The 21,657-nt window shown below is 44.3% G+C and overlaps 1 protein-coding gene across 3 annotated transcripts in view; it reads left to right on the top strand.

Annotated features, from left to right (window-relative positions):
* Positions 1–21,657, top strand: part of nav3 (neuron navigator 3) — a 449,774-nt gene that overhangs the window by 153,140 nt on the left and 274,977 nt on the right. For all 3 annotated transcript variants that reach the window (XM_059977545.1, XM_059977548.1, XM_059977547.1), the window contains one exon: positions 13,880–14,855. In XM_059977545.1, the coding sequence (XP_059833528.1) occupies positions 13,880–14,855 (976 nt within the window). The remainder of the gene's footprint in view (positions 1–13,879; positions 14,856–21,657) is intronic.

The following is a 21,657-nucleotide window of genomic DNA, read 5'->3' as shown; positions in this document are numbered from 1 at the left end:
ACAGTGGCATGCAAATGTTTGGGCACCCCTGGTCAAAATTTCTATTCCTGTGAATAGCTAATCGAGTAAAAGATAACCTGATTTCCAAAAGGCATAAAGTTAAAGATGAAACATTTCTTTAATATTTTAAGCAAAATTAGTTTTTTATTTCCATCTTTTACAGTTTCAAAATAACAAAAAAAGGAAAAGGGCCTGAAGCAAAAGTTTGGGCACCCTGCATGGCCAATACTTAATAACACCCCTTTGGCAAGTCAGCCAAAGTCAAAGTCAACCACTTTCTGCAGTCAGCCAAGAGTCTTTCAATTCTTGTTTGGGGGATTTTCACCCATTCTTCCTTACAAAAGGCTTCTAGTTCTGTGAGATCCTTGGGCTGTCTTGTATGCATGGCTCTTTTGAGGTCTATCCACAGATTTTCGATGATGTTTAGGTTGGGGGACTGTGAGGGCCATGGCAAAACCTTCAGCTTGCGCCTCTTGAGGTAGTCCATGTGGATTTTGAGGTGTGTTTAGGATCATTATCCTGTTGTAGAAGCCATCCTCTTTTCATCTTCAGATTTTTTACAGACAGTGTGAAGTTTGCTTCCAGAATTTGCTGGTATATAATTGAATTCATTCTGCCCTCTACCAGTGAAATATTCCCCATGCCACTGGCTGCAACACAAGCCCAAAATATGATCGATTCACCCCCCCCCCGTGCTTAACAGTTGGAGAGGGGTTCTTTCCATAAAATTTTGCACCCTTTTTTCTCCAAACATACCTTTGCTCATTGCAGCCAGAAAGTTCTATTTTAACTTCATCAGTTCACAGGACGTGTTTCCAAAATGCATCAGGCTTGTTTAGATGTTCCTTTGCAAACTTCTGACGCTGAATTTTGTGGTGAGGACGCAGGAAAGGTTTTCTTCTGATGACTCTTCCATGAAGGTCATATTTGTGCAGGTGTCACTGCACAGTAGAACAGTGCACCACCACTCCAGAGTCTGCTAAATCTTCCTGAAGGTCTTTTGCAGTCAAACTGGGGTTTTGATTTGCCTTTCTAGCAATCCTATGAGCAGTTCTCTCTGGAAGTTTTCTTGGTCTTCCAGACCTCAACTTGACCTCCACCGTTCCTGTTACCTGCCATTTCTTAATTACATTACGAACTGAGGAAACAGCTACCTGAAAACGCTTTGCTATCTTCTTATAGCCTTCTCCTGCTTTGTGGGAATCATTTATTTTAATTTTTAGAGTGCTAGGCAGCTGGTCAGAGGAGCCCATGGCTGCTGATTGTTGGGACAAGGTTTGAGGAGTCTAGGTATTTATAAAGCTTTGAAATCTGCATCAGCTGGCCTTTCCTAACAATGACTGTGAACAAGCCATAGCCCTAACAAGCTAATTAAGGTCTGAGACCTTGGTAAAAGTTATCTGAGAGCTCAAATCTCTTGGGGTGCACAAACTTCTGCATGGTGCTCCTTTCCTTTTTTTCCCCCACTCTAAAATTGTAGAAAACAGAAATAATACACTAATCTTGCTTAAAATTTTGAAAAGAATGTTTCATCTTTAACTTTATGACTTTTGGAGATCAGTTCATCGTCTACCCACTTAACTATTCACAGTAACAGAAATTTTGACCGGGGTGCCCAAACTTTTGCATGCCATTGTATGATTCCCATGTTGTTTTTAAAAAAACTCTCGCAGTTTCTTAACTCCTCCCACAAAGATTTAAGCATTCTGTGACCCTGTCACCTCTTTCTAAAGATGTAATTCCATCTCTTATTAACAGAGCCACACCACCACCTATGCCCCCCTGCCTGTCCTTTCAATACAAAATATATTGTTTGATATTAACCCCGAAATATTGTACTGCCATTCCTGCCCCTCCTACAACCAAGTCTCACTAATAGCTCCAACGTCATAATTCCAGGTGTTGATCCATCCGTAAGCTCATCAGCCTTTTCTACAATACTACTTGCATTGAAATATACACAGCTCAGGACATTAGTCTCACCAGGCTCAACCCTTTGATTCCTGACTGTCTGAGTTCTTACCAACATCCGCCTCCACAACCTGCCCACTAACTGGTTCCCAACCCCCTGCAATCCTAGTTTAAACCCCACCATGCAGCATTAACAAACCTTCCTTCTGGGATATTAGACCTCTCCTGTTCAGATCCCACCTTCCCTGGAAGAGAGCCCAATGATCCAAAATTTTTTTGCCCTCCCTCCTACACCAACTTCTTAGCCATGCGTTAAAATTTATGATCTTCCTATTTCTGGCCTCACTAGCACGTGGAATGGGTAGCAATCCTGACATCACAACCCAGGAGGTGCTGCTCTGTAACTTAGCACCTAACTGCCTGAATCCTCCATGCAGAACCTCGTCATTCATCCTACCCATATGGTACCTACATGGACCACGACTTCTGGCTGTTCACCCTCCCACTTCAGAATGCTGAGGACTCGATCTGAAATATCCCGGACCCTGGCACGCGGGAGGCAACATACCATCAGGGAATCTCATTCTCACCCACAGAACCTCTTGCCTGTTCTCCCTAACTAATGAATCCCCTATCACCGCAGTGCGCCTCTTCTCCCCACTTCCCTTTTGAGTCACAGAACCAGACTCAGTGCCAGAGACCCGACTGCTGTGATTTTCCTCTGTTAGGCTATCCCCCTGACTGTATCCATAGTGATATACATGTTGTTGAGGGGGATGGTCACAGGGAATCTCTGCACTGGGTGTTTCACTCCTTTCCCCTTCCTGACTGTCACTCACCTTCCTTTGTTCTGCACCTTGGACACAACTTCCTCTCTACATGTCCTGTCCATCACCCTGCAGCTCCCAAATGATCCAGAGTTCATCCAGTTCCAGCTCCAGCTCCTTAATGAGAATTATTAGAAACTGCAGCTGGATGCACTTCTTGCAGTTGTAGCCATCCGGGACACTGGAGGTCTTCCTGCATTTCCCACATCCCACAAAGGGAGCATTCAACTCTTCTGTCTGGCATTTCTACTGTCCTAACTGAGCAGATATAAAGAAGGGATGGAAATGATATTTTACCTGGAGCTTTTCTCTCTTTTTTAAACTTTCTCTGACTGAAGCCGGTCTTCGCTGAAGCCTCGAAGAGTTAAAGCCTCAATATCTTCACTATTAACCCTGTCCACTCCAACAATGGCCGCAGTATTTGCCCCTGCCTTCCTTTAACTTGCTGTTGCTAATCAATCCCAAATGCCAACTGGTCACCAGTCAGAATTCTGTTTATTGCTGCCTTTTCCTACTCGGTCGGTGGACTCGATTGAAATCCCCTCCTCTCAAAACTGCTAATGCCCTGATTGGTCACTGGTCAGAGCTCAATTTACTCTGTATACAGTGCCTATAAAAAGTATTCCCCCCCCCCCCAGATGTTATCATTATTTATTGCTTTACAACATTGAATCGTAGTGGATTTAATTTGGCATTTTAGACACTGATCAACAGAAAGAGACTCTTTTGTGTCAAGGTAAAAGTAAATTTCTGCATATTGTTGTGAATTTATTAAACACAATTGATTGCATAATTACTCACGTCCTTCAAGTCAGTAAACTTGACTTGAATGCACCATTGGCATCAATTACAGCCGTGAGTCTGTGTGGATAGCTCTCAATCAGCTTTGAACATCTGGACACTGCAATATTCCCCTATTCTTCTTTACAAAACTGCTCAAGCAATCTGTCAAATTGCATGGGGATAGTGAGTGAACAGCCCTTTTCAAGTCCAGCCATAAATTCTCAATTAGGTTGAGGTTTGAACACTGACTTGGCCACTCCAGGACATTATCTTTGTTGTTTTTAAATTATTCCTATATAGATTTATCTTTATGCTTGGGGTTATTGTCTTGCTGAAAAACAAATCTTCTCCCAAGTGGCAGCTCTGTTGCAGACTGCATCAGGTTTTCCTCCAGGATTTCCCTGTATTTTGCTGCATTCATTTTACCCTCTACCTTCACAAGCCTCCCAGGGCCTGCTGTTGTGAAGCATCCCCACAGCACGATGCAGCCGCCACCATACTTCACCCATAGAGATGGTGTGTTTTTGATGATGTGTGGTGTTTGGTTACGCCAAACAGTGTTTAGTCTGATGGCCAAAAGCTCAGTTTTGTTTTCATCAGAGCATAGAAGCTTCATCCAGCTGATCTCAGAGTCTCCGACATGCCTTCTGCAAACTCTCATCAAGATTTCATGTGAGTTTTTTTCAATAGTAGCTCTCTCTTTGCCATTCTCCATAAAACTGCAACCGGTGAAGCACCCGGGCAACAGTTGTACATACAGTCTTTCCCATCTCAGCCACTAAAGCTTGTAACTCCTCCGGAGCTGCCATAGGTCTCTGTGTGGCCTCCCTCACCAGTCGCCCTCTTGCACGGTCACTCAGTTTTTGAGGACGGCCTGCTCCAGGCAGATTTACAACTGTGCCATATTCTTTCCATTTCTTGATGATTGACAACTGTACTCCAAAGAATATTCAGTGACTTGGAAATGGTCTAGTATCCATCGCCTGACTCGTGCTGGTCAATAACCTTATCGCAGAGTTATTTGAAGTGTTCTCTTGTCCTCATGGTGTAGTTTTTGCCAGGATACTGACTCACCAGCAGTTGGACCTTCCAGATACAGGTGTATTTTACCACAATCAATTGAAACACCTTGACTGCACACAGGTGATCTCCATTTAACTAATGATGTGACTTCTAAAATCAATTGGCTGCACCAGTGATGATTTGGTGTGAATATTTTAGAGGGTGAATACTTATGCAATCAAATATTTTGCATTTTATATTTGTAATTAATTTAGATCACTGTTGAGAACTGTTTTCACTTTGACATGAAAGAGTCTTTTTCTGTTGATTAATGTCAAAAGAGCCAAATTAAATCCACTGATTCAATGTTGTAAAACAATAAAACATGAAAACTTCCACGGGGCAAGTATTTTTAATAGGCACTGTATATTTCTTATTGTAATTTATAGTACTTTTTATGTAGTGTGTTGTACTGTTGCACCTAAACGATAAATTTCATGACATACGTCAGTGATATTAAACCTGATTCTGAATTTTTTAAAAAAGTGACACATGCTCACTGTTTTAGGAATAGCTTCTTGTCTTCCTCCATCGGATTTCTGAATGGTCCATAAATACTACCTTTTCCTTTTTTTCCACTGTTTAGTAATTTTTTTTGTATTGTGCTGTACTGCTGCCTGAAAAACACAAATTCCATGACAGATGTCTGTGATAAATCTACTTCTGATTCGGTTTGTCAGCTCGTGGTTTCTGTACCCTGCAGTATGATTCCCCACGTGCAGCACTTTGGAATATGCCTCTCTGGCTTTGAGTCATCTGGAGGTTCTGCAGGATCCTCCACAGATCCAGTGCTCCTCTGTACTCACTACACTTCCCCTGACACACAAACACAGGCAGGGTTTCTGCATGATGTTGGCAGAAGAACCAGTTCAAGTATCTGAAAGGTTATAACAATAAAAGTATGCCCTCTTAGATAACAAAGTGCTTGCTTGTGGTTAACTCTAGGATCTTGCTTCCACTTATTGGCATTTTCTTCATTTTTTTACCATGTTCATTAAGAACATTGGTGTCGACAAGGCAGTCATCTACCTGCTGAACAGAACCTACTTCCATTTGGATAAGCAGGGCAGCACTGGGAAGATTATGTTTTTTGATTTCTCAAGTGCCCAAAACCATGCAGCCCTCATTGCTGGGGGGAAGCTCCATTTAATGCAGATTAGCACTTACATCGCATCCAGGATAATGGACTACCTGACTGACAGACCACAGTTTGTGTGGCTTCAGAGCTGTGTGTCAGACATGGCTGTAAGCAGCACTGAGGCCCACAGGCTCCCTTCCTGTTTACCCTGTACACCTCAGATTTTAGATACAACTCTGAGTCATGTCATCTGCAGAAATTCTCTGCTGACTCAGCAATAGTTGGCTGTATAAAGGGAGGATGGGAGGATGAATACAGGCCCTGGTGGAGGACTTTGTCAAATGGTGCAAGATGAATCAGCTGCAGCTCTATATCAGTAAAGATTTTTAGGAAGACTAAGCCTACACTACTCCCTGTTACTATTGACAATGAGGACGTGGATGTGGTGAGGACCACAGGTACCTGGAGGTGAACCCGGATGACAGACTTGAGTGAAGCATCATCACAGAGGCTGAGTACAAGAAGGGCCAGAGTCGCCTTTTCTTCCTGAGGAGACTGAGTTCCTTTGGAGTTTGCAGGCCTCTCCTTCACTGGTTCTACCAGTCTGTTGTTACCAGTACACTCTTCTATGCGTTGGTGTGCTGGGGAAATGGCATCAACACGGGTGACGCCAACAGACGCAATAAACTGATTAGAAAGGCTGGCTCTGTTATAGGAGTCAAAGTGGACACTCTGGAGGCTGTGGTAGAACAAAGGACCCTACAAAAAACCCTGGCAGTTCTGGACAATGTTCCTCACCCTCTGCATGCCACCTTGGCTGAACAGAGGAGCACTTTTAGTGATAGACTAAGACAACTGCGCTGCTCCGAAGAGTGATATATGAGGTCATTCTTACCCTCGGCCATTAGGCTCTATAATGAGTCAACCTACAGCCGGGGAAGTGATGACCCCTCCTGTTTGAGGTAACTTATTTTTTATTCTTTCTTACTTCTCTTCTGATATTTGTATATCTGTGCACTTGCAATGATACTGTGACACTGTAATTTCCTTTGGGATCAATGAAGAATCTATCTATAACCTTCCTCTTGTTTACTAATCAAGAACATATCAGCACCTGCTTTAACTATGTCCATTGACTTTGCTTCCACAGCCATCTGTGGCAATGAATTTCATAGATTCACCAGCCTCTGCCTAAATAAATTCCTCCCCATCTCTATTCTAAAGGGATGTCCTTCTATTCTGAGGCTGTGCCCTCAGGTCCTAGACTTCCCCACTACAGGAAACATCCTCTCCACATCCACTCTATCCAGGCCTTTCAACATTTGGTAGCTCCCCTCTCAGTCTTCTAAATAGTTGCAGGCCCAGACCCATTAAACACTACTCACATGTTAACCCTGTCCTTCCTGAGATCAATCTCCTGAACTTCCTCCAGACCCTGTCCAATTCCAGCACATTCTTTCTTTGATAAGGGACCTAAAACTGCTCACAGTACTCCTGTGCGGTCTGACCAATGTCTTGTAAATGTATCTGTACTGTCTCCACCACTTCCTCTGGATATACTAACTACCCACTGAATGAAAAAGTTGCCCCTCAGGTTCCTATTAAATCTCTCCCCTCTCACTTTAAAGCAATGCCCTCTAGTTCTTGATTTCCCAACGCTGGGAAAAAGACTATGTGTATTCATCCTGTCTGTGCCCCTCTGGGAGTTTAGAAAATGAGTGGGGAATTGCATTGAAATCTAATAAATATTAAAAGCCCTAGAGAGAGAGGGTGCTTCCTATAGTGGGAGAGTCTAGGACCAGAGGGCACACCCTCAGCATACAAGTTCATACCTTTAGAGCAAAGATTAACTGGCTTATTTATATAGTTTTAATTGAAGAAATTATTGATTCACTATGTCGAATTCCAAAGAAGCAAAGGGAGTAAAGCACAAAAGAACTGCTAGTTCATGTAAAATAAAATGGCTTAATGAAACAGTAGAAACTGCTGCACCGAAAGCTCATGAGGTCAGGAATGTGCAGCTACAAGAAGTATTTATGTGCAATACAGAAATTGGTGCTATCTGTGTGTATTGTCGCGAAGCAAAAGCTACTGGAGAATTTGCAAGTGGGAGGTAGTGGAGTGATATTTGGAAATCAGATATCATTTAGTAAGCAAATCACATGGATGGTGTGCAAAAGCTCTGATGAGAAATGCTTCATTACCTGCTACAGGACTGCTCTATGTATGTTTTGTGAAAGTGCAGGTGAACAAGAGTGAGAAAGATCAAACCCAAAGGAGAACAAAGTTCTTATTGACAGTGCTTTGCTAGCTGTTAAAATGAATGCCTTTATATATGAAATTCAGTGTGCTCATGTTGTCACTGGGCAAAAAACTGCAAAGCATAACTGGTCATTACAAATTAGAGGAACTTTGCTCACAGGGAGAACATAGAAACTCTTTACAAACAACGCTGGATTTGAACTCCAAACTCAGAAACTCCAAGCTGTAATAGCCAACTGCTACACTACCAGGCCATTCCCGAGTGTAGACTTAAATTCAAAGTGAATTTATTATTAAAGTACATGTACAGTATGTCACCATATACAATGCTGAGATTCATTTTCTTGCAGGCATGCTCATTAAATCCAGGAACAGTAATAGAATCAATGAAAGACCACACCCAGCAGGGTAGACAAACAACAAATTATACAAATAAAAAAGAAATAACAATAGTAAATAACTAAGCAATAAATATCAGGAACAAGAGTCTTTGGAAGTGTGTGCTCAGGTTGTCGGAACAGTTCAGTGATGGGACAAGTGAAATTATCCCCGCTGGTTCAAGAGCCTGATGGTTGAGGGGTAATCTCTGCTCCTGAACCTGGTGGTGTGGATCCTGAGGTCCCTGTACCTTCTTCCTGATGGAGCAGTGAGAAGAGAGCATGACCTGGGTGGTGGGGGCCCTTGATGATGGATGCTGCTTTCCTGCGACAGTGCACTGAATAGGTGTGCTACATAGCAAATCAAATATAGAATGTTTTAGCACAGTATTGGCCCTTTGGCTCATAATGTTGTGCTGATGTTTTAACCTACTTTAAGATCAATCTAACCTTTCCTTTCCACATAGTGTACCATGTGGCTTTCTAAGGCAGGGGTTTCCAACCTGGGGTCCATGGCCCCCTTGCTTAATGCTATTGGTCCATAGCATAAAAATGGTTGGGAACCCCCGATCTAAGAGTTTCTTAAATGCCGTCTATAATATCAATCCTCAGCCTCTTTCAGTTTGGGGGGAAAACATTCCTGGCCTACCCAAGCTCCAGTATTTTGCAAGTTGCTCCAGATTTCCAGCACCTGCAGTTTCTCTTGAGTCCCCAGACTACCTTATAACTCAAGCCCTTCAGTCTGCACATCTGTGGAATGATCTGAATGATGTATATGCACATTAATAAAGCAATTGTCAATTTATTAATGTAAAACAGGCATGAGGGTCTAAATGTCTAGGCCTGCAAAATGGAATTTTAATAGTTAACATCACTATGAATAGTTGGAACTTCTGGCGGAGATATATTTTGTTTAGCAATTAAACAGCATAACAGTTCCCTTCCAGATACAGAGGTGTTGGATAGGCTCTGTTAAAAGGCGTTTGCCAGCTGTGTTTTGCTCTAAGGATTTATTCATCCAGTCTCATTCTGCGCCATCTCCACACTAACACCGCGCTCACTTGTTAGATTTAGTGGGCAGATCAGAATTCAAGTGCTAATGAACTGATTATTCCAGTAGGCGCCAAAGCACAATGAGAAATAATTTAGTTTCATATCGAAGTGAAGTAATACAGTAACGCTTTAATATTCTGCCTGGTGAATATTTGTATCATGAAAGTTAGTGATTTTCTGCTTGGCTGGTTCTGCTGTTTGAACATTATTCACAGTCAAGTTTCCGCATTCCAATTGCACCAGCTCTTCGCTGTTCCAGTTAACACTGCGATTGTTCAATACTCAATATCTCCATTTAGAAAACACCGTCACATAGCGAATAAACATCCAATCATCTGGACCATTGACCCTGAGCTCTGAGTTTGAATTCCAGCCAATTAAGTTTAAGCAATTTAAATTAATCCATAATCTAGAAAGGGAACAGTGAAGACCAAAAGACCATGAGGCATAGGAGCAGAATTGGACCATTTGGCCCATTGAGTCTGCTCTGCCATTCCACCACGGCTGATTTATTATCCGTCTCAACACCATTTTCCTACTGTTTCCCTTTAACCTTTGACACCCTTATTAATTAAGAACCTATCAACCTCCACTTTAAGGACTCCCAATGACCATGGCCTCAACAGCCATCTGCAGCACTGAAGTCCACAGATTCACCACCCTCTAGAGAAAGAAATTCCTCTTCTTCTCTGTTCTAAAGGGACGTCCCTCGATCTGAAGCTGTGCCCTCTGGGACTGGAGGGCTTGAGTTATGAGAAATCGGTGAGTCTGAGGGTACAGGAAAAGCGCAGGTGCTGGAAATCTAAAGCAACACACAAAATACTGGAGCCTTTCCCTGGGATGAAGGAGGCCGAGCAGTGATGTAAAGAGATTAGTTTTATTTGTCAGATGTACAGTTCATCAAAACATTGAAACATACAGTGAGATGTGTCATTTGTGTCAAGAATGTGCTAGGGGCAGCCCAGAGGGTTAGTGTACTTCTGGCACCAACATAGCATGCCCACAACTTACTAGCCCTAACCTGTACAGCTTTGAAGCCCACACAGTCACGGGGAGAATGTACAATCTCCATACAGACAGTGGCAGGAATAGAACCTGGCTTGCTGGCACTGGAAAGCATTATGCTAACTGCTACTCTACCATGCCACCCCACGGTAATAGAGGTGTATAAAATTATGAGGGCAGAGATAAGGTGGAAGTTCAATGTCTTTTCCCTAGGGTAAAGGTGTCTAAAACTAGATGGCATAGGTTTAAGGTGAGAAGGGAAGTATTTAAAGGTGAGCTGAGGGGCAAGTTTATAACACCAAGGGTGATGGGTATATGGAGCAAGATGCCAGAGAACATGGGGAGATGATTACAATCACAAAGTTTGAAGGACACCTGGACAGGTACATAGATAGGAAAGGTTCAGAGGGGTATGGGCCAAACACAAGCAAAAGGACTTGTTTAGGAAAGTACATTGGTTGGCATGGACATGTTGGGCCAAATGGCCTTTCCCATGCTGTTTAACTCTGTAACTCAAAGTTTTAAGAAGACACTAGCTTTATAAAAGGGTTTTATAAGATTCCAATGAGGCTGTATAAGGCATTGGTCAGACTGCATTTGAGTATTGTCAGCAGATTTAGGCCCCTTACCTGTGGAAGGATGTGTTGGCGTTGGAGAGGGTCTAGAGGAGGTTCATGAAAAGGACTCAGGGAGTGAAAGGGTTAACATATGAGGAGGGTTTGATGGCTCTGGATGTGTATTCACTGGAGTTTAGAAGAATGAGGGGGGATCTCTTTGATACCTATTGAGTATTGAAAGGTCTAGGTAGAGTGGACGTGAAGAGATTGCTTCCAATAGTGGGAGGATCTACGATGAGAAGGCACAGTCTCGCAATACAAGGACACCCCTTTAGAACGAAGATGAGAGGTATTTCTTTAGCCAGAGGGGGGGAGGTGTGGGTAATCTGTGGAATTCGTTGCAACCAGATGATTGTGGAGGGCAATTCATTAAAGTGGAGGTTGATGGGTTCTTGATCAGTAGGGCTGGCAAAGGTTACAGGGAGAAAGCAGGAGAATGGGGTTGAGAGGGATGATCAGTCAGCCATGCTCACATGGCAGAGCAGAATCAATGGTCTGCCTGGTCTAATTCTGCTCCTATGACTTTTGATGATCACAAAACTATAAAATCTGCGCGGTTTAGTAACGTCCTTGAGCGTAGGAAGTCTGGTCCCTTATCTGATCTGTCAGTGTGATTCTAGACCCAGACACTATGGCTGACTTGTCTTCCAGATCAGGAACAATCAGGAAAGTACGGTAAACACTGAGATGGGCACACCAGCGGAGGTGTGATCGGGCATTCAAAGCCTCGGTTGGTGTATTCTGTGTAAATACTTCCCACCGGCAGATGGATCAGTAACCAGAACACAAGGACTAAGATGAGCCAAAAAGGAGTTTATTTTTGTTTCTGTCTGGGGCTGCTCTGATCTGAGGAAGGTTGGTGGGGTCAGATTTTCTAGAAGACCTTCTAATGGCTTTAACCTTGAAAGAAAGGAAACTGTACGGCTGGGATAAAGGATTCAGGGTGTGGATGGAGTGGGTGAGCAGCTAATCGGGCATATTGTTCTTGGATTGCAGAGATGCAGAGGGTATACTGTGTTATATGGATATCTAGCTGTATGAGGGAGCTGAGTGAGAGAAATAAATTGAAGCAGATCTATTTAATACGAGATTGAAGGAGATGAGGAGTTGGAAAAAAATCATTGAATGTAAATTTGGGACACCCTGAGGTCAGTCAGTCCTTAGGTTACTTAATGTACTTTATAGAGTCATAGAGCAGGGGAAACAGGCCCTTCAGTCCAACAGTTCAATGCTGACTCGGATACCGATGTATGCTCATCTTACTTGCCTGCATTTGGCCCTTATCCGTCTAAATTTGTTGTAGGCATGCTATTTTGGTGCCAGAAGCATGGGAACACTTGTTGGCTGCCCCCAGTACATAGACATGACTGTACAGAACAGAGCTGTTGGCCCATGATGTGCTGACCTCTTACCCTACTTTAAAATCAATCTAACCCTTCCCTCCCACATAACCCTCCTTTTTCCTTGAGCCTATCTAATGTCCCTAGTGTACCTAGCTCTACCAGCACTCCCACAGTGCATTCCACACACTCATCACTGTGATGTTCGCCGCATACTTTCTTCCAATCTCCTTAAAATGATCCTGATCATAGGAGCACATCTTTGGACTGTGCTGGTCATTGACGCAGACATTTCACCTTATGTTCTGATGTACAGCCCAATGTGACTAATAAAGCTACTATTTCTATCCATGTACCCGTCCAAGTGTCTTTCAAATGCTGTTAATCACTTCCTCTGGTAGCTGTCTCCATACCCTGACCACCCTCTGAATGAAGAAGTTGCCTCCTCAAGTTTCTTTTAAATCTTTTGCCTCTCACCTTAATCCTGTGGCCTCTAGTTCTTGCAACAACACACACGCGTGTTTGTGTTGTTGTTTGAATTTCCAGCATCTGCAGATTTCCTCGTGGCCTCTAGTTCTTGCTTTCCTTTCTCTAAAAGAAAAGGGGCTGGGCACGTTCACCCTATATACACGTTCTTCATGATTTTATTCAACTCTCACTCTCAAACTTCACACCGCAGACCAAGTTTGGCCAATCTCTCCTCATACCAGAACCCTGCTGCCTCAAGAAGATGAGCTAAATTTCTGTTAGGACATGGAATTAGTCAGTCTCCTGTGTTTCAAGGAATGAAGTCTTAGCACAGTCCAAAGATGTACTGGTTAGTAAGTCATTGTAAATTGTCCCGTAATTAGGCTAGAATTAATTTGGTGGGTTAATGCGTGGCATGGTTGATTTTCCATTAAATAAAATAAAAAAGGTTTTTCAAAATTCAATAATGAAGGGTAGATCTTATGTTTACAGCCATTTGAGTAGATGTTCATCAAAGTATTTACTGGGAGAAATGTGTTCAGTGCTGGTTGCATTATTATAGAAAGAATCTGGAAGTTTTAGAGAGGGTGCAGAGGAGATTTAGGAACAGGACGCTGCCTAGATTAGAGAGCACGTCTTCTGAAGTGAGCTAGGGCTTTTCACTTTGGAGCAAAGGAGGATGAGAGGTGACCTGATAGAAATGTACAAACTGATAAGAAGCATAGATCGAGTGGGCAGCCAGAGACTGGTTTTCTGGTTAATACAAAGGGGCATCATTTTAAGGAAGTATAGTGGGTTGTCAAAGGAAGGTTTTGTTTACAGAGAGTAGTGGGTGTGTGGAACATGATGCCAGAGGTGGTGGTAGAGGCTATTTAAGGAACTTTTAGATAGGTACATAGATGATAGAAATATGGAGGGCTTATGTGGGAGGTATCTTGGAGTAGATTAAAAGGCTGGCACAACATTATGGGCTGAAGGGCCTGTACTGTGCTGTTCCATGTTCTAAACTACCTCTGCACTATTTTCAGTGTTACGATGTCTGTGAGTAGAGGTCAAAGGGGTCTTTAACAGACTTTGTTCCTCCTCTTGTTTTCAGAGTCACCTAAAGGTCCATCTTTACCAGGGGGCATGAACGGAGCCCCAGCAACTGGAGGGGGCAGTGGGCAGCAGCCGGCCTCCGCCATTCCTTCCCCCAGCTCCGGCAAAGCATGGCGTAGCAAGTCGATGAACGTCAAGCACACGGCCACGGCACCCATGCTGAGTGTGAAGCCACCGAGCCCAGCCACCTCACCCACCCGCCCGCCCCATTCTGAAGCTCCCGAAGCCCCCAAAGCTGGCGAGCAAAGGTCTGTGCTGGAGAAGTTCAAGCTGAGCCACGGCAGGTCGCCATCCCGGCTGCCTGGGTCCTCGAGCGGCACTGGGCCAGTGGTGATCCCAGAGGGAGGAAGGGAAGAGGGCACACCCTCGGAGGGCGGGGAGATGGAAGGCAGCCCCAAGGCCCTGCCAAAGGGGCCCGGCCAGCGGGCGGGTGGCAAGGCCCCCAGCCACAAGAAGCCTGCGGCCCAGCTGAAGGACGAGAGGGAGAAGGAGAAGGGCAAGGGGGCTAAGGCCGCCAAGGAAGACAGGGCCAGCGAGGCGCCCAGGAAGAGCTCAAAGATTGCCAGCCTGATTCCCAAAGGGGGCAAGGCAGCCGGAGGCAAGAAGGAGTCTTCCATCCCTGCGTCCAGTGGGATCCCCAAGCCTGGATCCAAGACAGTGGCAGCAACAGCAGGGAAGGTGCCGACACCGGGAGCCAAGGAGGCCGAGAAGGTCAAGAGTGCCAAGGGCAGCCCCAGCCACCACCCACAGAAGAGCCCCAGCGAGGGGAAAACTTATGCAGCCCCCTCGGAGGGGAGGGGCACAGGACCCGCTTCCTCGCCCCCCTCCTCCTCTTCCTCTCCGAGTGCCGTCGGGGTCTCGGGAGGTGCTGGCAGCCATACACCGGGTAGTCCCAATGCGCACGTCTACCTGCCTCATTCTCAGCAGCAATACAGCCACCCCAACACTGCCACCGTCGCACCCTTCTTGTACAAGTAAGTCATGCTTTTTGTATTTAACTTTACACTGAATTAGCACACACAATTCAAAGTTCCAAGGACAGAAATGTCACCAAGTATTACCCTGAGGTTCATTTCCTTGCGGGCATTGACAGGGAAACAAAGAAATACGATGGAAATAATGAAGAACTATCCATAAGCAAAGATTTCCAAACAGCCAATGTTTAAAAGACAACCCACTGTGCACGTAATAGAATAAATACTAAATAAATAATACAGAGGACGTCAGTTGTGGGAGTCAGCTGAGTGAAGTTATCCACACTGACTCTGGAGTTTGGTTGTTGTAGGATCATAGCTGTCCCTGACCCTGGTGGTGTGGGACCCAAGGCTCCTGTGTCTCCTTGGAGCAATGATGGAATGGCAGTGAAGACTCGATGGACAGACTTGTCTAATTCTGCTCCTTGGTCTTATGGTTTTTCCCCCTTCCCCAAACTCACTGTGGTTGCACCTTCACCACACGGACTGCAGTGCTTCACGGAGGTGGTTAACCACCTCCTTGGGATGGGTACTAAGGGCCAGTGAAGACCACATTCCCCAAGCAAATAAGAAAACTAGCTTTTTTCAGGCCAATATTTATCCCTCAAAGAGTCTCTGGGTCTTTCACAGTTTGTGGGATCTTGCTTTGTGCAAATTGGCAACCGCGCACTCCTATGTTTGACCGGTGGCTCCGGCCTGGCTAAGCGTCTCACTGGTTGTAAAATGCCGTGGGTCAACCTGCGACGATGAAGAGTGCTACACAAATGCAGGCACGCCACTCCTGCAGGAAGCCATGCGCAAATCAAAAGCTTTTCCAGCCGCTTAGTCCTGCGGCCATCCTGCTCAAAACACATTTGTCCACTTCCCTCGTCCTCGAACAGTGTGCCTCAACATTGAAATGGGAGGAGTCAGCGGCCTGCAGTGGCAACTAATGAAATGGTGTATTATAGCCTAATAAAATAAACCCTTTCACCAGTGTTTGCATGGCCAAAGGTTTGGAATATCCAGGGACAGTAAATATTAACTGCTCAGTGTGCTCTTTGTGAAGGCTTGTTTACCGCACGGCGGTGAGTGGGTTTACTGCGAGGGAGTCTGTTGGTGGTAGTTGCCCAGATAAGCTGTAGAAATGTTTGCAGTTAAAGGTTTGGCAGGCGGGTCTTGCTCTGGGCAGAAAGTGGTCTCCTCTGTCTGTCCCTGGGTTTTGGAAGACCAATCCAGTTATTTCCCATTCCCTGTTCATTCCCACCTCCCTGCAGTTGTGTCCACCCGTACTCAAGTGATTTCCTTCCAGAGGCTAATGTGCAATCACTGTGGAATGAGGAATCTCTCTGTATAAAACAATATATCTTGGAAGTGGCCCCCTCTCACCTTCAATGCATGGCAACAGTATTAGATATTGGATGGAAGTAACACCTCAAATAGCCCCCAACTTGATGGCTTTGAAATTGATTTCCCCCACTTCCAGAAATCTCTACCCCCTTCCCCGTTCTCTCTGTTTTTCAATTCTCTCTTTTTTGCTTCCTCCGTTCTTCTCACCTGCCCATGATCTCCCTCTGGTTCCCCTCCTCCTTCTGTTTCTTCCATAGTCCACTCTCTTCTACTATCACATTCCTTTATCTTCTGCCATTTAACTTGCCCACCTATCACTTCCTAGCTTCTCACTTCACCGCCCCTTCCCCACCCACCTACACATCCACCTTTCCTGTCACCGGGCTTCACTGCCAGAGTGTATTCCAACCCTCCCCCCACATCCTTCCCCTTCCTTTCCACTCCTGATGTTGTCTGACTTGCCAAGTTCCTTCAGCATTTTGTGTGTGTTGCTCAACATTCCCAGCATCTGCACAATCTCTTGTGTTCATGATAAGGTTGTCCACTTGACTAGTGTTAATTGTGAGATAGACATTGTCCTTAGCCTGATCTCCTTTGATTTTTTGACAAAGGAGAATCAGTTGTTGTGTCCTTGGATTTTCAGAAGGCCTTTGACAAAGTGCCACACATGAGGCTGCTGAACAAGCTATGAGCCGACGGTATTAGAGGAAAAATTCTGGCATGGATAAAGCAGTGACTGACTGGCAGGAGGCAAAGGGTGGGAATAAAGGGGGCCTTTTCTGGCTGGCTGCCAGTGACTAGTGGTGTTCCACAGGGGTTTGTGTTGGGACCAATTCTTTTTATGTTATATGTCAATAACTTGGATGAAGGAGTTGATGGTTTTGTTGCAAAGTTTGCAGATCATATGAAGATGGGTGGAGGTGAAGGGGCAGAAGTAAAGAGGCTACACAAGGATTTAGACTGATTAAGAGAATGAGCAAAGAATTTGCAGATGGAATACAGTGTCTAGAATGTATGGTCATGCATTTTGTTAAAAGAAATACAAGTGTTGTCTATTTTCTAAATGGAGAGAAGATACTAAAAAACGGAGGTGCAAAACGCCTTGGGAGTCCCTGTGCCGGATTCCCTAAAGATAAATTTGCAATCTATGGTGAGGAAGGTAAATGTGATTTTAGCATTCATTTCAGGAGGACTAGAATATAAATGCAAGGATGTGATGTTGAGGATTTATAAAGCACTGGACAGGCCTCACTTGGAGTTTTATGAGAAGGTTTAGGCCCCTTATCTTAGAAAGGATGTGCTAAACTTGGAGAGGGTTCAAAGGAAGTTCATGAAAATGATTCCAGCTTGTCATATGAAGAGCATTTGATGGCTCTGGGCCATCTGGGTTCACTAGAATTCAGAAGAATGAGGGCTGATCTCATTGAAACCTATCGAATGGAGAAAAGCCTTGGTAAAGTGGATGTGGAAAGGATGTTTCCTATGGTGGGAGAGTCTAAGACCAGCAGACACAGCCTCAGATCAGATGGGGATCATTTTAGAACAGAAATGAGGAGGCATTTCTTTAGTTAGAGAGTGGTGAAACTGTGGAAGTTGTTACCACAGACAGCTGTGGTGGGCATGTCTTAATGTATACCTCAGGCAGAAGTTGATAGATTCTTAATTGATCAGGGCTCGAAGGGATATGAATGGAAGGCAGGAGTTTGGGGCTGAGATGAAAATTGGATCAGCCATGATGAAATGGTGGAGCACATTCAATGGGCCAAATGGCCTAATTCTGTTCCTTTATCTTATGGTCATATGGTCTTTACTTACTTACTGCTGCAGGAGAGGTTAGATACATCATCAAGCGAGGGGAAGGGCTCAGTTTTATTGTTAGACCCAGAGGGTAATTAAAACACAAGGATTGAGGAGACGCACTCAAGACCCTGCAGTGGATAGTGGGGTCAGCTGAGAAGATCATCAGGGTCTCTCTTCCCACCATTACGAACATTTACACTACACACTGTATCCGCAGAGCAAACAGCATTATGAAGGACCCCACGCACCCTTCATACAAACTCTTCTCCCTCCTGCTGTCTGGGAAAAGGCACCGAAGCATTCGGGCTCTCACGGCCAGACTATGTAACAGTTTCTTCCCCAAGCTGTCAGACTCCTCAATACCCAGAGCCTGGACTGACACCAACTTACTGCCCTCTACTGTGCCTATTGTCTTGTTTATTATTTATTGTAATGCCTGCACTGTTTTGTGCACTTTATGCAGTCCTGGGTAGGTCTGTAGTCTAGTGTAGTTTTTTCTGTGTTGTTTTTACGTAGTTCAATCTAGTTTTTGTACTGTTTCATGTAGCACCATGGTCCTGAAAAACATTGTCTCATTTTTACTGTGTACTGTACCAGCAGTTATGGTCAAAATGACAATAAAAAGTGACTTGACTTGTCTTGACTTATACCTCCAATTTCATAAGACTATAAGACCCAGGGGCTAGTCGTAGTTGCCAGCTTTTCTGGGTCCAGTCTATGTGCGTGGGCATGGACTTGTGGACCAGTTGTAGAAATCTGGTGTGCAACCCTATGTTTTGTGACTGTAGTCGAGAATGTGGGCTTGGTGAGGTTTGGGAATTTGCCCAGCAGTCGAGTAAACTCACATGTGGTGGTGCATGTGCTTGACAGAGTCGTTATGGGGAATTTACTGGGGGAGCAGGGTAATAATCCAAAGTCAATGACATCCATAAGCCAGCAGTTCTTACATTTGACTAATAGTCCTTGGACATGCAGGAAATCTGCACCAAGCAAAGGTCTAGCCACTTTAGTCAGGATGAAGTCCCATGTGTAACGTCACCCAGTGAAGCAGAGCATCACCTGTTGTGTCCCTTAAGTCTGGATCCTGCTGCCGTTGGCGGCCTGCAGCAGGGTCTTGTCAGCAATAGGCGATGCGGGCAGCACACCCACTTGAGCACCCGTGTCACACTGGAAGTGTTGCGCTGAAAGGGTGTCCATAATGAACAGTAGACAACCCTGGCAGCTGGAATCCACGGTGTTCACTGACCTCTGATGTCCAGATGTGTTGGCACTGTCAAGACTGCAAGGCAGTTGCACTTCCTAGAGTTCATAGCAAAGTCAGGATGTTAAAACACCGGCCTGGCATTGTCTGTTTAACAGCCACAGCCATCTTTATGTTGGGGGCTTTGCTAACTGAACTTATTGAGGTAGAGAAAGGAGGAGGAATGATGCATCTCTGGTTGGCTGATTATAGACCAGGGGTTCCCAACCTGGGGTGCGAGATGGAGTTTCAGGGGTTGCGACAAAGAGTGGCTTGTGTCCGTGAGTGACGAGTCACGAGTCATCACTCAGCCAGCTGCCAGTGTGCCTTGAGAAGTGGTAGTAACGTTTGTCCCAAGCACACTCCAGCCTCCCGTGGCCCGAGTCAAGAGAGACATAAACTCACTCCAGTCTCCCGCTGCCTGAGTCAGTGTTGAGGATTCTTATCAGTGTTACCTGGGAGTTACACCTCAGAGTTGAGGAGTCTCATCACTGTTAGCTAGAAGGTTACGTCTCAGAGTTAAAAATCATCCCATAATGCCAAAATCTTTATACATCCCGAATCAACCATCGAGTAATGTCTTCGTGTTAAAACCAAACCCGCGGACAGTAGGTAAATTATTCAATTATAAAATTTAAAAAAGCTGCATTTTGATAAAAAGCAGCTGAAGTCATTGATTCGTAATTGTCTCAATTCATTAAAAAGGTTTTTGAATTTCAAAGGGTTTTTTTCCTCTTAAGAGGTTTTTTTCTTGAATCGTTGATAATTTTGAATTGTGTTAGTTGAGGAGGTATCATGGTTAGCACCGAGGACTTTGAATCGTGTGATGGGAGTTCATATCTCCGGTAATCATCGGAAGTAGGTGTGTAAATTCAGTAGAGAGTAGCCTAATAAGTCGCGTCACGTCCCCGTAGCATTTTCCACCTGACGATTTATCTTGGCGTAACCGCAGATAATATTGTAATATAATATTCAAAAGCGTATTTCTCATGATACTTTGCTATAGGCGTGTCTGGTTGAGTAAAGCGGTCATCTCTGACTTAGTCAGATAGTTTTTCTTATACTAGCTCATAATTTTCTCTTTACCCTTAACCCTTCATTAACCCTTCATCATGTCAAAAAGAAGGAAATGGAATGATGACTATGTGTGCTTTGGTTTCACTTGCACAACAGGAAATGATGGTTTGCAAAAACCCCAGTGCATTCTTTGTAGCGTTGTGTTTTCCACCTGAAATCTGAAGCCATCCAAGCTTCAAGAGCACTTCATGAACAAGCATGGCGGAGCTGATGTTGAAGGACATGATGTTGGGTCATTGAAAATCAAAAGAGCTCATTTTGATTCACAAGGAACTCTTCCAAAATTAAGTTTTGTTTCTGTTGAAAAACCACTGCTTCTTGCTTCATACCAAGTGGCATATAAAGTGGCCAAATCCAAGAAGCCCCATACAATTGCGGAAGATCTCACCAAGTCATGTGCACTGGAAATGGCAACAATTATCCTGGGCAAAGAAGCAAGAAAAACATTTGAACAGGTGCCCCTATCAAATAATGTCATTAACAACAGAATCAGTGATTTGAGTGAAGGTATTTTGGACCAAGTCATCTCAGATGTCAGAGCTAGCCCTCTTAAAATCTTTATTCAGTTGGATGAGTCAACTGATGTCTCCAGTTGTAGTCAACATTAGTGAGGTATGTCAATGATGGTGCTGTGAAGGAAGATTTCCTGCTTTGTAAAGATCTGAAAACAAACACAACTGCAAAGGATGTGATGCAGCTGGTGAAAGACTTCTTTGCCAAACATGATTTAGATATCAAAGTCATTGGTTATGTGTGTACTGACGGGGCACCTGCAATGCTTGGAAATAAATCTGGCTTTTCTGCATTGATGAAAAAGGAGATTCCAGACTTGCAAGTTACACATTGTTTTCTTCATCAGCATGCTTTGGCATCAAAAACATTGCCTCCAAATTTGAAGAAAGTTCTTGATACTTGTGTGAAGATCATCAACTAGATCAGGAGGCGTGCTTTGAACCATCGCATCTTCAAACCGTTTTGTGAGGATCTGGGAAGTGAGCAGTCAGTTTTGCTTTTCCACACAGAAGTCCGTTGGCTGTCACAAGGACAAGCTTTAACCCGCTTCTTTGAACTGCAGGAAGAAATCAAAGTTTTTCTGCAGGAGCGTGAATGTGATCTGGTTGGGGCAATGGAATCACAGGAATTCACCCAACTGCTGGCTTACTTAGCTGACATTTTCACTTGTATGAATGACCTGAGTGTTTCTCTTCAAGGAAAAGCGATAAACATATTGAAGGCCTGTGAAAAGTTGAATGCCTTCAAAGAAAAGTTACGTCTTTGATGTCAAAAGGATGGAAAGAGGCAGTCTCTCAAATTTTCCTTCACTAGAAGAGATGGTTGATGATGCTGGATCCATAA

Source organism: Hypanus sabinus, chromosome 8 (assembly GCF_030144855.1).
Source record: "Hypanus sabinus isolate sHypSab1 chromosome 8, sHypSab1.hap1, whole genome shotgun sequence".
Taxonomy (NCBI): domain Eukaryota; kingdom Metazoa; phylum Chordata; class Chondrichthyes; order Myliobatiformes; family Dasyatidae; genus Hypanus; species Hypanus sabinus.
This window is presented reverse-complemented; position numbering and strand designations above follow the sequence as displayed.